We start from the raw sequence: 12,141 nt of genomic DNA on the forward strand, positions 1-12,141 counted from the left end.
ACCCCCACCCCCGACTCCTGCTTCCCAGCCCCGGGGTCCGGAACCGGCGTGTCGCCCCCGGCTCTCCCTCCGCGCCGGCGTCTGGGCGACAGGCGCTACCTTCCCCCTCCGTCCGCGCCCCAGCGGCCCCCTCCCTGGCCCACCCCTGCTCCCAGCCAGGCGCTGTCCCTACTGTCGCCACTAGGCGGTGCTGGCAGGACCCCCGTTTACGGAGGAGGGCGCGGAGGCCGCCAGCGTGCGCACACGCCCGCAGCCAAACACTGGAGTGACAGGGCGAGAGCGCAGCTGCCCTGCTGTAGAGACCCGGCATTTAAGGCCCTGCCCCGCCCCCTCGGCCCCGCAGCACTCAAGGGTCTCTGAACGCCTTCCGTGGGAGCCCGTCTTTGGAATGGAAGTAAGGGAGCCGGTTCGGGGGTGACTCCGGCGGAGCCTGGAGGCTGGGCGTGGCCTGCGGGCGCCCCAGCATTAGTCTGGACGGCCCTCAGCCGCCCCCCATGTGGCCCGCGGACGCACCTGGTCGCGCTCCCGCTCCACCTCCTCCAGCTGCAGCATGACCGTGTTCATGCGGTGCTTGTACATCTCGCAGTCCTTCCCCAGCGTCGAGCACTTCAGCTCCAGGTCTTCCCTCTCCTCCAGGTACTGCGGGCGCGGCGGGGACATGGGGAGAGGTCACCGTGCCCGCCGAGCCCCGGCTAGGGCAGGCCGGCCTGTCCCAGGGTTGACTCTCCGGCCAGCAGCCCCCAGGGCAGTAGGCCAGCCGGTGAGCTGAGACCTGCTGCAGACCTACTGGGTGTGGGGGACTGCAGTGGTGGCCCGTGCAGACACTGCATGCCCTCCTGTGGCCTCGGTGGGGAAGGGGCGGCGGGTGCTGAGCCGACACAGTAACTCCCGAACAACTACAAGGGCGCTGCTGACACTGGACGGCGGACATGGAGGGGGTCTGCCCCAGGGGTCGGGAGGGGAGTGTGGGGTCGGGGCGGTCCCACGGCCCGCGGACCCCCACCTTGTCGCGCAGCTCCTCCGCCTGGCGGACCTCCTCCTGCAGGTTGTAGATCTTGTTGACTAGCTCCTGCCGGTCCTCCAGGGCCTCCTTGCGGTCGTGCTCCAGGATGTCCAGGATGGCCTTGTCCGAGTCCGGCAGGCTGCGCTTCCCGGCCTGGGGGTGGGGGGGGCAGCGGTGGTCACCGGGCGGGGGCACGGCAGTGGGGGGTGAGAAGGCAGTGGGGGCACAGCCAGCAGCAGCCCTGGGAGGCCAGAAGCTTTCGTGCCAGGAAAGCAGAGACATGCACCCGTCTCTCGGGTCTGTAAGCAGCTTCTTATTTAGGAATCCACCGCTGGGGCAGCAGCACAACTCGGCTTGTGCTTGGGAACGCCCCAAGGCCCCTTGCTCCGCCCCCACTCCCTCAGAGCCCAGCAGAGCGGCTCCTCCACACGCTTCCCGGTGACAACGAAGGCTGATCTGCCTTCTGGAAATTTCCCCTGAAATGGCAACGATCTGTGCCGGTGAGCCTGGGCTCCCGCAGCCTCCGCGCTGCGTCAGTGCCTCTGGGACCGGGCTGCCGGGCCCGGGGGTGATTCTGGAGGGAGGGCACGGCTGCTTTTTTCCTTCCCTTAATGTCTGTACCCTGGGGTGCCACTCCACAGTGGCTTCCTCTGTCCCCACCGCCACTCCGTGATGACAGAGGCAGGGAGGCCCTGGACGTTTTCCCGAACCACACGGGGCTGGTGCCTGGGTTTGCCGGGATCTCTAAGGACCAGCGGCCTCCCCGGCGCACTCCCCGCTCACGGTGCCCGGGCACCGATGTCCCCGGGAGTGGTTTCCGTGGAGTGTGTCGGTTCAGCGAGCCCTGCACCAGCATCACGTCACAGTGTCACGTGTCCGAGAAGCGGGCGGCCTGGTCTCCCGCGCGTGCAGAGGAGGGGCCCGAGGTCCTGCAGTCCCCCGCCCGCCGCCGCCCGCCCCGCCCTCACCTGTATGATCGACTGCAGCTCCTGGATCTTGGTCTTCAGCATCTCGTTCTCCCGCTCCAGCTCCAGCACCTGCTCCTTCTTGGGCCGGTTCTCGATGTCGTTCTTCAGCTTCAGGGACTGGTTCCTCTCCAGCTTGCACTCCTCCTCCATCTTGTTCAGCCGGTGCTTCAGCTGGTCGATCTGGAGCACCCGAGGGCGCCGGGGGAGGAGGCGGTTGGCGGGGGACACCCAGAAGAGGCAGCGCCCCTCCTGGTCCCCCGGAGCTTTAAAGGGCGCGACCGGCCCCGTCTCTCCTTCCAGGGGGTGGCCGGGAAGGGCTCGGAGAAACCTGTTCTAGCAACAGAAGCCACCACCTCCGGGGTGGCGGCGAGCTCCTGGTTCCTTCACTGAGACCAGTCGCAAAGGCTCTCTCTGTCCCCTGGAAAATTCCCAGGTAGCTCTCCGGGGTGAGACAGGTTACAGAGGGGGATAAAGGGTCCCCAGCTGGTGTCCCCGAGGTGTGTCATTCATCACGGTACCCCTTTATGATGGGTTTCCAACTCCGGTCCCCTGAGCTCCAGGGTCCCCGGAAGAGCCGCAGTGTTAGGAGTGGGAGTGAGGACACGGCCAAGGGCCCCCCTCCGCCCCCCCAGAGTGGCCTGCTGGTGCAGGCTTGTCCCCTCGGGTTTCACGCCAGGCTTCATCAGAGCCCCCGGCAACCCTGCTGAAAGGTCACCTCGAGGCCCTCTGCAGTGTAAGCTGATGGGCTCTCCGGTCTGAAGGACCTGCAGGCGGCGGGCAGGGCATCTGACCCTGGGACTGCTGGAGATGTGCGGGGCCTACCCGGCAAAGGGTGAGTGTCGGGAGCCGGGGCCAGGAGGCGCCGTTGACCTCCGTGCCCGAGCACGAGACCGACGGGCCTTGGGAAGACGCCCAGAACAAGGGCTGCAGGACAGGCGGCACCGAAGGGGCGGGTGCCCTTTTCCAGTCCAGGCTCAGGGAGAGACTGGTCTCAAGGCACCTGGCAGGTCGAGCCTGGTGGCTTTAGTGAGGGAAGGGGCACTGTGGCCCCACGTCCCGGGGGGAGATGGGACAAGGCAGGCAGAGGGCAGCCTGGGGCCGAGAAATGCCCCAGGGACCGCACTGGCCTGGCGGGCCTTTCCGCTCTAGACGCGCTTTCCCATTGTTAGTGCACCTACGCGGAAATGTCATACACGGGAAAGTTCTAGGACTGAAACGTCTTGGTCCCCCCCACTGGTCAACACCCCCAAATCCTGGGGAGAACGGCAGAGAGATCGCTCCTCCTTAGCGATCGTGGGGGACAAAAAGGCCTTGGAAGATCACCCCCACCCCCCCGGTGCCCCGGGCTGGGTCCAGGCCCCCGGCGCCCCCAGGCGGTCAGCCGCTGCTCCCCAGCCTCACGGGGCCTTGGGTCTGCACTCTGAGGACGCCGGTGTTCTTTCCATCACGGCCCCTGACAGATGAGGACACCGAGGCCGAGGGTCAGCAGGGCGGGGAAGCCCGAAGCCAGGTCGGAACTCAGACCCACAGGAGCTGAACACTCCAGCTCTTAACGAAAACACCACTCAGTGGCCCCCTCGGCCGCCGACTCAATTCACTCGAATTCTGCTGGATTGTTTCCTGATCTGTCCGCTCTGACTGAATTGCATGTGATTTGACCAGAAATCAGGATATTTATCCCCGTGTCCCCACAGTGCTTAGCACAGTGCCTAATGCGCGGCAGGCGCTTAATAAATTGTCCTGAGCGTCTATTTTCCACCCGGCATCCAGAGATAAATCAGTTGTCACTGCCCAGCTCTCAATCCATCAGGGGCTTCCCACCGCAACTGGAATAAATCGGAAAGTTCTTGCTGTGTCCCCAGGACCTGGGCTCCGGCCGCCTCTCCCACCTCCGTTCGGGCCACTCACGCACTGGGCCCCGGAAGGACACCCAGCCTGCCCCCTGCCCGGGGCCTTTGCACCTGCTCTTGCTCTGCCCTGAGACTGGCGGGGCCTCCCCCCGTCATTGGTCTTCCCGGCCATCCGCCTGGAGACAGCGTCCCCCGCTCCCTGTGCTCACACTCTTTGTTTTCCCCTTGGTAACGGCCCTCGGTCCCACCAGCCCTCTCTCTGCTCGTCTTCGGGTTACAACGCGAGCGCAGACCGCAGGGCCGGCGCCCTGAGGAGGTACCCCTGGGTGACAGCCTGGGCCCAGGGCGCTCGATGCGTACAAGGGATGAATGAGTTAAGCAAATACCCTTCCCTGTCTCCACCGGGCAATGAACTCATTAATGACATCGATTACTCGGCCGGGGGATTGTTGGAGGGTAAGTGATTGGCTCCCCCACAGCACGACGCCGAGCTGTGCGCATACGGATGGGAAGGGCCGTGTCCTGCCCGAGGCCCTCACGCTTCCATGCAGCAGGTGCGTGCGCAGCTCCTGGCTGACTTTCCCGGGAGCCCGCACTCGTCCGGGCCCCCAGGCTCCTCCCTCTTCCCTCTTGCTGGCCTGGTCCACCGGCGGGGTGCGCCCGTCTGCACATGCGCATAGCGCAGTGGCCGCCCCCTGAGCTCGAGGGAAGCCCCAGTGGGTGCATGCGCCCGTGTCTGCACTCGCGTGTGGGGGATCTGGGCTCCTGGGCAGAAGGGAAGCTGCACTGGGTTCATAGGCGCCCGTGTGCACATGGGCACCTTGGGGACCAGGGTCCTGATCCCGTGGATGGAAGGCCCCCTTGAGCCCCCGTTCGGTGTGCGCATGTGCACACACGCGCAAGGTGCGGACCGGCCCTAGACTCGCGCTAAGCTCCAGGGGCGGGCGTGCGCATGCGTTGGGCGGATCTAGGCCCTCCCGAGCACGTGTCCTCCGCGCTCCGCCACCCAGGTGCGGGGCTCCGGGGACGCCTGTCTGCACGCGCCCGCCCGCCCGCCGGCCCCGCGCCCCGGCGGCCCTCACCTCCAGCTGCAGGTCTCGGCTCCGAATGACCGCCATGTTCTTCTCCTCGCTGAGCTGGGCGTAGCGCATGGCCAGGTTGTAGTTGTCGTCCTTGACCTTGACCAGCTCGTCGTTGTAGCTGTCGCGCTCCTCCTTCATCTTGTAGTACCGGTCCTGGAAGGTCAGCAGCTCCACCTGCGTCAGCGTCAGCTGCTTCTTCTCGTCCTCCAGCTGTCGCGACTTGGCCAGCAGCTCGCAGCGCTGCAGGTCCTTGGCCTTCATCTGCTGCTGCAGCTTGATGACCTCGTTCATGAGGAAGTGCGTGAGGCCCTCGTGGCCCTCCTCCACTGCGGGGCGGGGCGGGGCGGGGGTCAGGTCTGCGGCCCCGGGGCTCGCAGGAGCTCACACACACCGTCTTCCTCCCGGCAGCTTCCTCCCCAGCCCTCCCCCCCCACCCGCGAGGCACCCGGACTCGGCGAACAGAGCATCCTCCGTCCTGTACAGTTTACGGCCCGGTAAGGGAGACAGACGTGACGAAAGCAAAGGACCCCACACAAAAACGCCCGCAGACGAGCGGAGGCCATGGAGTTACAGGTATAGGGGCGGCGAGAGGGTGTGCAAGGGGGTTCGCCGGACGCGGCCTGGCGGGCGGGCGGGCGCTCGGGGCGCTCGGAGGGGGGGCTCCTGACAGTGGAGCTGACGGCTGGGTCAGGGGGAACACCTCCAGGGAGGGGGAGCGTCGCCACGGCGCCGCGGGAGGAGGCAGGGGCTTGGCCCATGTCGGGCACTGAAGGCAGACCGAAGCGTGGGGAGCCCGGGCAGAGGGGCTGGCCTGCGGGAGTCCCGTGGGCTGCGTGAAAGGCCGGGGTCTTCAGCCGAAGCCGCGGGGAAGCACTGAGAGGTTTCACGCCCAGGGGGGTTGCGGGAGGCGCGGAGAAAGGATGGGAGCCGGGGCGGGGGGCGGAGGGGTCGCAGGGGGCGGGGCTGGCGCGGGGGACGCAGAGAAGACCGACGCGAGGGTATTCAGAAGAAAGGTCAAGAGCAGATGCAAAGGGCTCTGGCTCAGGGACGCTGGCGGGGGAGTGGGAGAGGACAACAGCCAGAGGGTCGCAAGAGCACCTGTTCCCCCACCAGCGCTCACGGGGCTGTTCCAGGAACACCCCCTTCTCTCGGCTCTCCTCCCCTTTAGCCCCTTTCACCACCAGGCGGAGGTCAGTGGCTGAACGCCCCCGTGTGGCACGGGGTGCTGTCCCGACGGCGCAGGTTCACAGCCTTAGAGCTGTCCCGCCGCTGGACACACACACACACACACACACACACACACACGCCCCCCTCCCACCAGAGCCCGGGTGCCCCGGCCGCATGGCCACTCACCCACAATGGTGGAGAACCGCCGGGTGGGCTCCTTCCCGGTCACCAGCTTGTACAGCTCCGGGTAGTAGAACTCCAGGCTCTCCAGGAAGACCACGTAGCCCCTCTGGCCCTTGGTGTGCAGGATGTCCAGCAGTCGGCCTGGGAGAGAGGCCGAGTGCCCCGGTGAGAAGACCCGAGTGTCGCTGGATGCAAATCTCCGTGTCTCGTCTCATCCCGGACTCCTGCCCCTCCCCAAACTCTAGGAAGACGGCGCCAGCCCACGCTGCCGCTCCCGAGTGGTAGCTCGGAGCCCAGACAACGCAGATCAAAGCGCCAGGCCCTCACAGCGGAGACGCAGTGGGTGTCCGTTTCCTTGCTCTCAGGAATCGGTAGAACCAGGATAAATGAAGCTACACCCCGGGAAACCCACAGTTTCAAAGAGCTTCCCCATTGACCGGGGTTTTAAAACGAACCGCACTGACACCAGCGCCCCGGTGATGGAAGGAGGCTGGAGGCGCAAGAGCCATTACGGGGTGAAATGCGGTTCTCCGGGATTCAGAGCGGAAAGACAAATATTTGCGGGGCGAGCTGGGGGCAGCTGGAGGGAGCAGGCCCGACGCCCTGTTCTTGTCTGGGATTATCAGACCGTCTGGAAGCGTCTTTAACCTCCCTGTAATTCGCCCAGCAGCTTTCTTTTCCACCCGGCTGGTTCCACTTAATGTTTACATTTCTTGACTCTTCCTTAAACATTTTATTTTCAGACACTTCTTCCCTGGAGGCCCTCGCCCTCTGCCTTTTCCCTGGGATAGACGCAACAAGCGAGCTTCATCTCGTGTCAGCTGATCGCTCGGCCGCGCGGCGGGGAGGGCCGTGTGGAGAGGCGCGTGCCGCTCTGGCCGAGCTCGGTGGGAGGGCGTGCTGTGATTAGGGGCGTCTGCCGTGCGCACGAAGGGGGGTCACAGCGGACGGGCTGCTTATCGCCGCTCACACAGTGGGGAAGGGATTCTCAGACCTTTTAAGCCGAGCCACAGAAAGCTGTTTTACGCTGTGACTTGGTGCCCACACACAGACACACATATACGAACCTGTAAACACACACACACACACACACACACACACAGACAACCAGAACGAACTTCACACACCGTACGCGTCACCTTTAACGGCTGTAACAGAGGGTCACGGATCCCCAGGGCCGTCTGACCCCTTCGCAGAATAACATTTTTACACAGACAAAACGCATTGGATGACAAGGGAATCCACTCTAATCAAATACAGTGACCCGATATTAAATTTACGATTCAGTAATAAAAGTGCTTCTTTGCTTGTGCATTAAATAACATAACCTCTTGGCAAACCTAGTCACTACTCCGATTTCGGGGAAGGACGAGTGTGAACGGCACTCGGGGAGATCTGAAACAGCGGTGGCGCGATAAGACGACGTCTGTGACTTTTACTGTCGACAGAGTCACAGGTAGGGCCAGTCACTTGATCTGTGGCCTACCTGGGTTCCTAACGGAAGGGGATGCTGCGCCTCAGGCTGGGTGGGTAAAAGGAACGTCCTCTCCCCCTACCCAAGTCCGTGGGCCCTCTCGGGTCTATCCGTAGCTTGGCGGGGGGCAGGGCTGGACAGAGGTCCCTGGACCCTGGCTGCACGCAGCGCGAGGCCGAGACATTTCCCGCCCGTGCAGCTGCTGGGCGGGGTTCCCCTCCGCCGCCCCTCCCCCCAGCGCGGCCCCGCGGTTACCTGCGCGGTTGATCTTGGACGGCAGCATGGGCGCGTTGAGCACCTCGTCCTCATCCTGCTCGTCGATGACCTTGCACTGGCGCAGGTAGGGCGTCAGCTTGGCGGGGTTGATGTAGCGGCTCAGCATGTGCCGGTTGCACTCCACGTTCTCCCACAGCGCGTCCTCCTCGTCCTTCAGCGTCTCCATGTAGTCGTCCATCTCGGGCCCTCCGCCTGCGCGCAGAGGCCGCGGCGTCAGTCAGCGGGGGCCTCCCGGGGCGGCCTCCGGCGCTCGCCAGGTTAAAAAGGCCCCGCAGAGAAAGTACCGTATTCTGCGGTGTACAATGCGCACGTTTTTCCTCCCCCAAATTCTTGAGGGAAAAATAAGGATGCGCATTGTACATGGGCAGTACCATGCACTAATTCCATATCTGTATAAATGTTTTTAATTCTTTTATTTATGCGTATGTATTAAAAATGCAACTCTAGAAAGCAGTAGCGATATCTGTATAACAAAGTAATACCCTGGAGTACGATCATTGGTTTTGTTTCTAAATATAAATAAGTAAAAAATTGAATTAAAAAGTTAAAATGAAAGGTTTTTCCCCTCTGAAAGTTTGGACCAAAAATGTCGGTGAGTATTACACACGGGAGCGTATCGTACATGGCAAAATACGGCCGTGGGCAGGGCCGGCTGACCAGTTCCTACGGAGAAGGACGTGTGGGCTATGACGGTTACGGTGGCCTCACGGGTCCTGGGCCTCACACGCCACCGCTGTGGGCTGCTGAGCTGGAGGCTGGCGCCTGGATGGCGGGGGGGGGCCGGAGCTGGTCCCCACGGAGGCAGAGACACCAGTTGGCTGGGTGCTGCTGTGTGAGAGACCCCGAGGGCCTGTGGGAAGTGACAGGTTGTCTCCCTGGGTCTCTGCCTCCAGTTCCGGTCCCCGTAAGCCTTGGCCACTCATGGGCGCTGGTCCTAGCACGTGGCGCCTGGTTCTCGCTGTTGACCTTCGGTTACCACCTGGCTAATCCGAGCTGTTTGGCCGTATCCTTTGCTACAGGCAACCAATTGGCTGTGAGGATTTGCTGTTTCGGGCAACAGCTGATTTAAAGGGGTTAAAAGCGAGGCTGTCGCCCCATTCAGTCCAGCAGACTTCACACAGACGACAACCTGGCTTCACAAACAGGCTCCAAGCCCCAGGAGCCCTTTTGAAACCACGGTGCCGGCCACCTGGGTGCTCGGCGGTCCTCGGCGCGCACCATGTGGATGCACCCGCCCCCAGTGCCCACTTCCATGCACAACGAAAACATACCCACCTTTGCTATTCCCAAAGAGGCAGCATCCACGTTGGATGGCCCTTCCTCCCCCCGTCCTTCACCGGAGCTGGGGGCAATCCGACCCCACCCTCGGCGCGGTCTGGCGTGGTCTTGGGTCAAACCCTGGACCACACTGGTCTTTTATGAAGAGCAGCAAAAGCAAGTTCAAGGTCCTGGGCCAGGCCTTGCAGGCAGGGCCGTTCGCTCACCTCTTCACAGGACAAGGGGACGAGCTGCCCAGGGACACCCCCCACGGGAGCTGCTGGTGTCACTTGTCACTTGTTCATTCCAAACACCCGCCACGTGGCTCTCTATTGCCATTGCCATAAACTCCCAAACTTTCACCTTGACCCGAAGGCGCCGTGTGGCTTGCCTCCCGCCAGCCCCCACGGTCTCACCCCGACGTGCCCCAGAGTGCTGGCCTTCTCGGACTATCCCCCGAGCGCCCGCTGCTGGGGCCGCCCCCTGCCGCCTCGCGTCAGGCAGCCTCACTCGGCCGGTGTTCGGCGTGAAGGAGGGGCACAGCGACGTACCTGGCATGTGGTCGGCGCTCAAGGTGGCAGCTCCCTCCTGTTACTGGGGTCTGGGCATCACGCCTCCTGGCTGGGGCCCGTCCCTCCCTGAGCCGGTTTCCTCCCGGACCGGGGGTGGCGCTGGCTGGGACCTGGAAAAGGAAAGAGGGTGTGACCGGTGCAGAGGTGGCGGTCGGAGAGCCAGGAGGCCCCGCAAGGGTCACAGTGACCCTGAGGATCGCATCTTCCTGCAAAACAGTGATGCGCGTGGTGGACCGAGCCCAGCAGCTGCCGGGGGGAAGGGCCTCAGCTCCAGGCCCACGACCTCTGGGACTGAGTGAAGGGCAGAGGTCCCCTGTGGGGGGGGTCCCTGCAGGGCAGGGGAGCACTCCCTGCAGTAGCAGGAGGAGCACGCGCCGAGGGGAGACGTCCTAATCAGCGCCTGACACACAAGGTCAAAAGCGGCGACCACGTCCCTGAGGCCGGAAGAGCTTCCTTCGCTGAGAACTGTGTCTGCAGTCCCTGGTTCGCCGCGGGTTTGGGCAGGAATGCGCCACGGCGCACATGGCGATCTCCCCGAGGTGGCGTGCCTCATGGCACCCGGCTCGCTGCCCGGCTTGGCGGCTCCAGGAGCTTGGTGGGGTTGCGGGCTCCCAGGGGAGGGCTGCTCTCCACGGGAGAAGGGGCAGGGGAGGCTCGGACCCGGGAAGGGGGGCTGGGCCTGACACCTGTCCTGACAGCTGCCGGGTCCCTGTGCGGGGGGCCTTAGGCAGGTGCTCCACGACGGGGACCCTGGGACGCCACTGTTTAATCAGGAACCTGATCTGGGCTTTGAGGATTAATTGCCGGTGACACCAGCGCCCCCGGAGCTGACAGCAGCTGCTCTCGGTGGGTGTCAGCTCGGATTAGAGTGACACCCTTGTCACAGGCCCTCGCCCCGGGAAGTGGCAATGCCACGCTTCTCTGGAGGACACCGTCTCCTTGGTGTCCCCATGGCCTCCCTGCACTCGGCCGGGATGGAGCGGCTGCCCGCTGTGGGGGCCGTGGGGCGGGCGGGGGGCTGGTCTCCAGGGCCAAATGCCCGGCCGATACCAGCAGGGCCATCCCCAGGCCGCCGGGCAAAGGGAAATAATACTTTCCTGCATTTGCATTTTTTAAAAAAAGAGGGAACATGTGTTTCTTTCATAATCAGAAGAAAAGGCTTTGGAAACTGTGACTGCGAGAGAGGTTTTAATTGCAGCGGAGGGAACATGGGTTTGTGAATGTTGGCACCACCCCTGGAACGTGCCGACACAGGCTGGGAAATCTGGGGCACAGGACGGCCAGGCACGAGGCCCCGGGATTTCTGCCCTCAGAATGTTGATCACACCCCCAAGACCTTGAGGTCGGGAAAAATGTGCAGGCTGCGTCTCCCGAGAAGCTGACCTGCAGGTAGTTAACGGTCAACGGGCTGAAACAGCGTCCCTGAAGCTCACAGATCCCTGTGCGTGCCCCAGGCACCTTGCTAAGCATAACTAACGGAGCTCCGGGGCTGTCTGAGACATGTGGCAATTCTTCTGATGGCTTTTGTCATCCCCAGTGCCAAGGAAGCTGGGAACCAGGCCTGGCGGGCGGCCAAGTCCCGGCATTAGCAAGGAAGAAGGTGGGGCTGGGATCCAAGATTCTCCGACTTCCTCTTAATCACTCCCACACAGATCCTCGGACCGCCTTTCTACAAGAGCCTGCCTTTTAACTGTCCGTGACCAGAACGAGTACGCACAGAGCTCCCCGAGCCATCCCGTTAGCGCGCACGCCTAAGACAGAAGCAAAGCCAAGTTCTAACATGGCAGATATTGGCTCGGGCTCGGAAAGAACTATAGCGTCTCACACCGGGGATCGATCGCTCCGTGAGTGATGGGCGTGGGGCCCGGGCACCGCCGGGGAAGCCCATCCATCCTGCAAGAGGCGCATGAGCCGACACGCAGAACCGGTCCACGCCGTCTTGGCCGCCCCCACCGGAGAACAGACATCCTCAGGTGACGTTTGGGGACAGCGGCCACCAGAGAGGAAGAGACCCAGTGGGTGCGAGGAGCCACAGAGAGCAGAGTGCACAGAGTCAGATAAGACTTCAGAAATCACGGTTTGATCATTAAAATCCGTTAAGAGATTAGATAAGATATTGCATCTATAAAAGAACACTGTAAAAAGGGAACAAAGAACGAATTTTTTTTTTTTAAGAAAGCAGCCATCTATAAGCCAAGGAGAGAGGCCTCAGAACAAACCAGCCCTGCTGACGTCTTTTTCTTTAAAGATTTTATTTATTTATTTTTAGAGAGGGAAAGGAGAGAGAGAGAAAGAGAGGGAGGGAGAGA

At 62.9% G+C, this 12,141-nt stretch overlaps 1 protein-coding gene across 3 annotated transcripts in view; it reads right to left on the reverse strand.

The window, feature by feature from the left end:
• The window catches only part of CARD11 (caspase recruitment domain family member 11), a 66,268-nt gene that overhangs the window by 19,576 nt on the left and 34,551 nt on the right, over nt 1-12,141 (reverse strand). For all 3 annotated transcript variants that reach the window (XM_045824354.1, XM_045824365.1, XM_045824375.1), the window contains exons 2-8: nt 9,812-9,942; nt 7,983-8,195; nt 6,257-6,394; nt 4,904-5,229; nt 1,972-2,151; nt 1,004-1,156; nt 514-639 (exon numbers count right to left, since the gene is read on the reverse strand). In XM_045824354.1, the coding sequence (XP_045680310.1) occupies nt 514-639; nt 1,004-1,156; nt 1,972-2,151; nt 4,904-5,229; nt 6,257-6,394; nt 7,983-8,195; nt 9,812-9,818 (1,143 nt within the window). In that variant the 5' untranslated portion in view covers nt 9,819-9,942. The remainder of the gene's footprint in view (nt 1-513; nt 640-1,003; nt 1,157-1,971; nt 2,152-4,903; nt 5,230-6,256; nt 6,395-7,982; nt 8,196-9,811; nt 9,943-12,141) is intronic.

The sequence above is a fragment of the Phyllostomus hastatus genome, unplaced genomic scaffold, assembly GCF_019186645.2.
Source record: "Phyllostomus hastatus isolate PE091 unplaced genomic scaffold, TTU_PhHast_1.1 phas_contig_150, whole genome shotgun sequence".
Classification (NCBI taxonomy): Eukaryota; Metazoa; Chordata; class Mammalia; order Chiroptera; family Phyllostomidae; genus Phyllostomus; species Phyllostomus hastatus.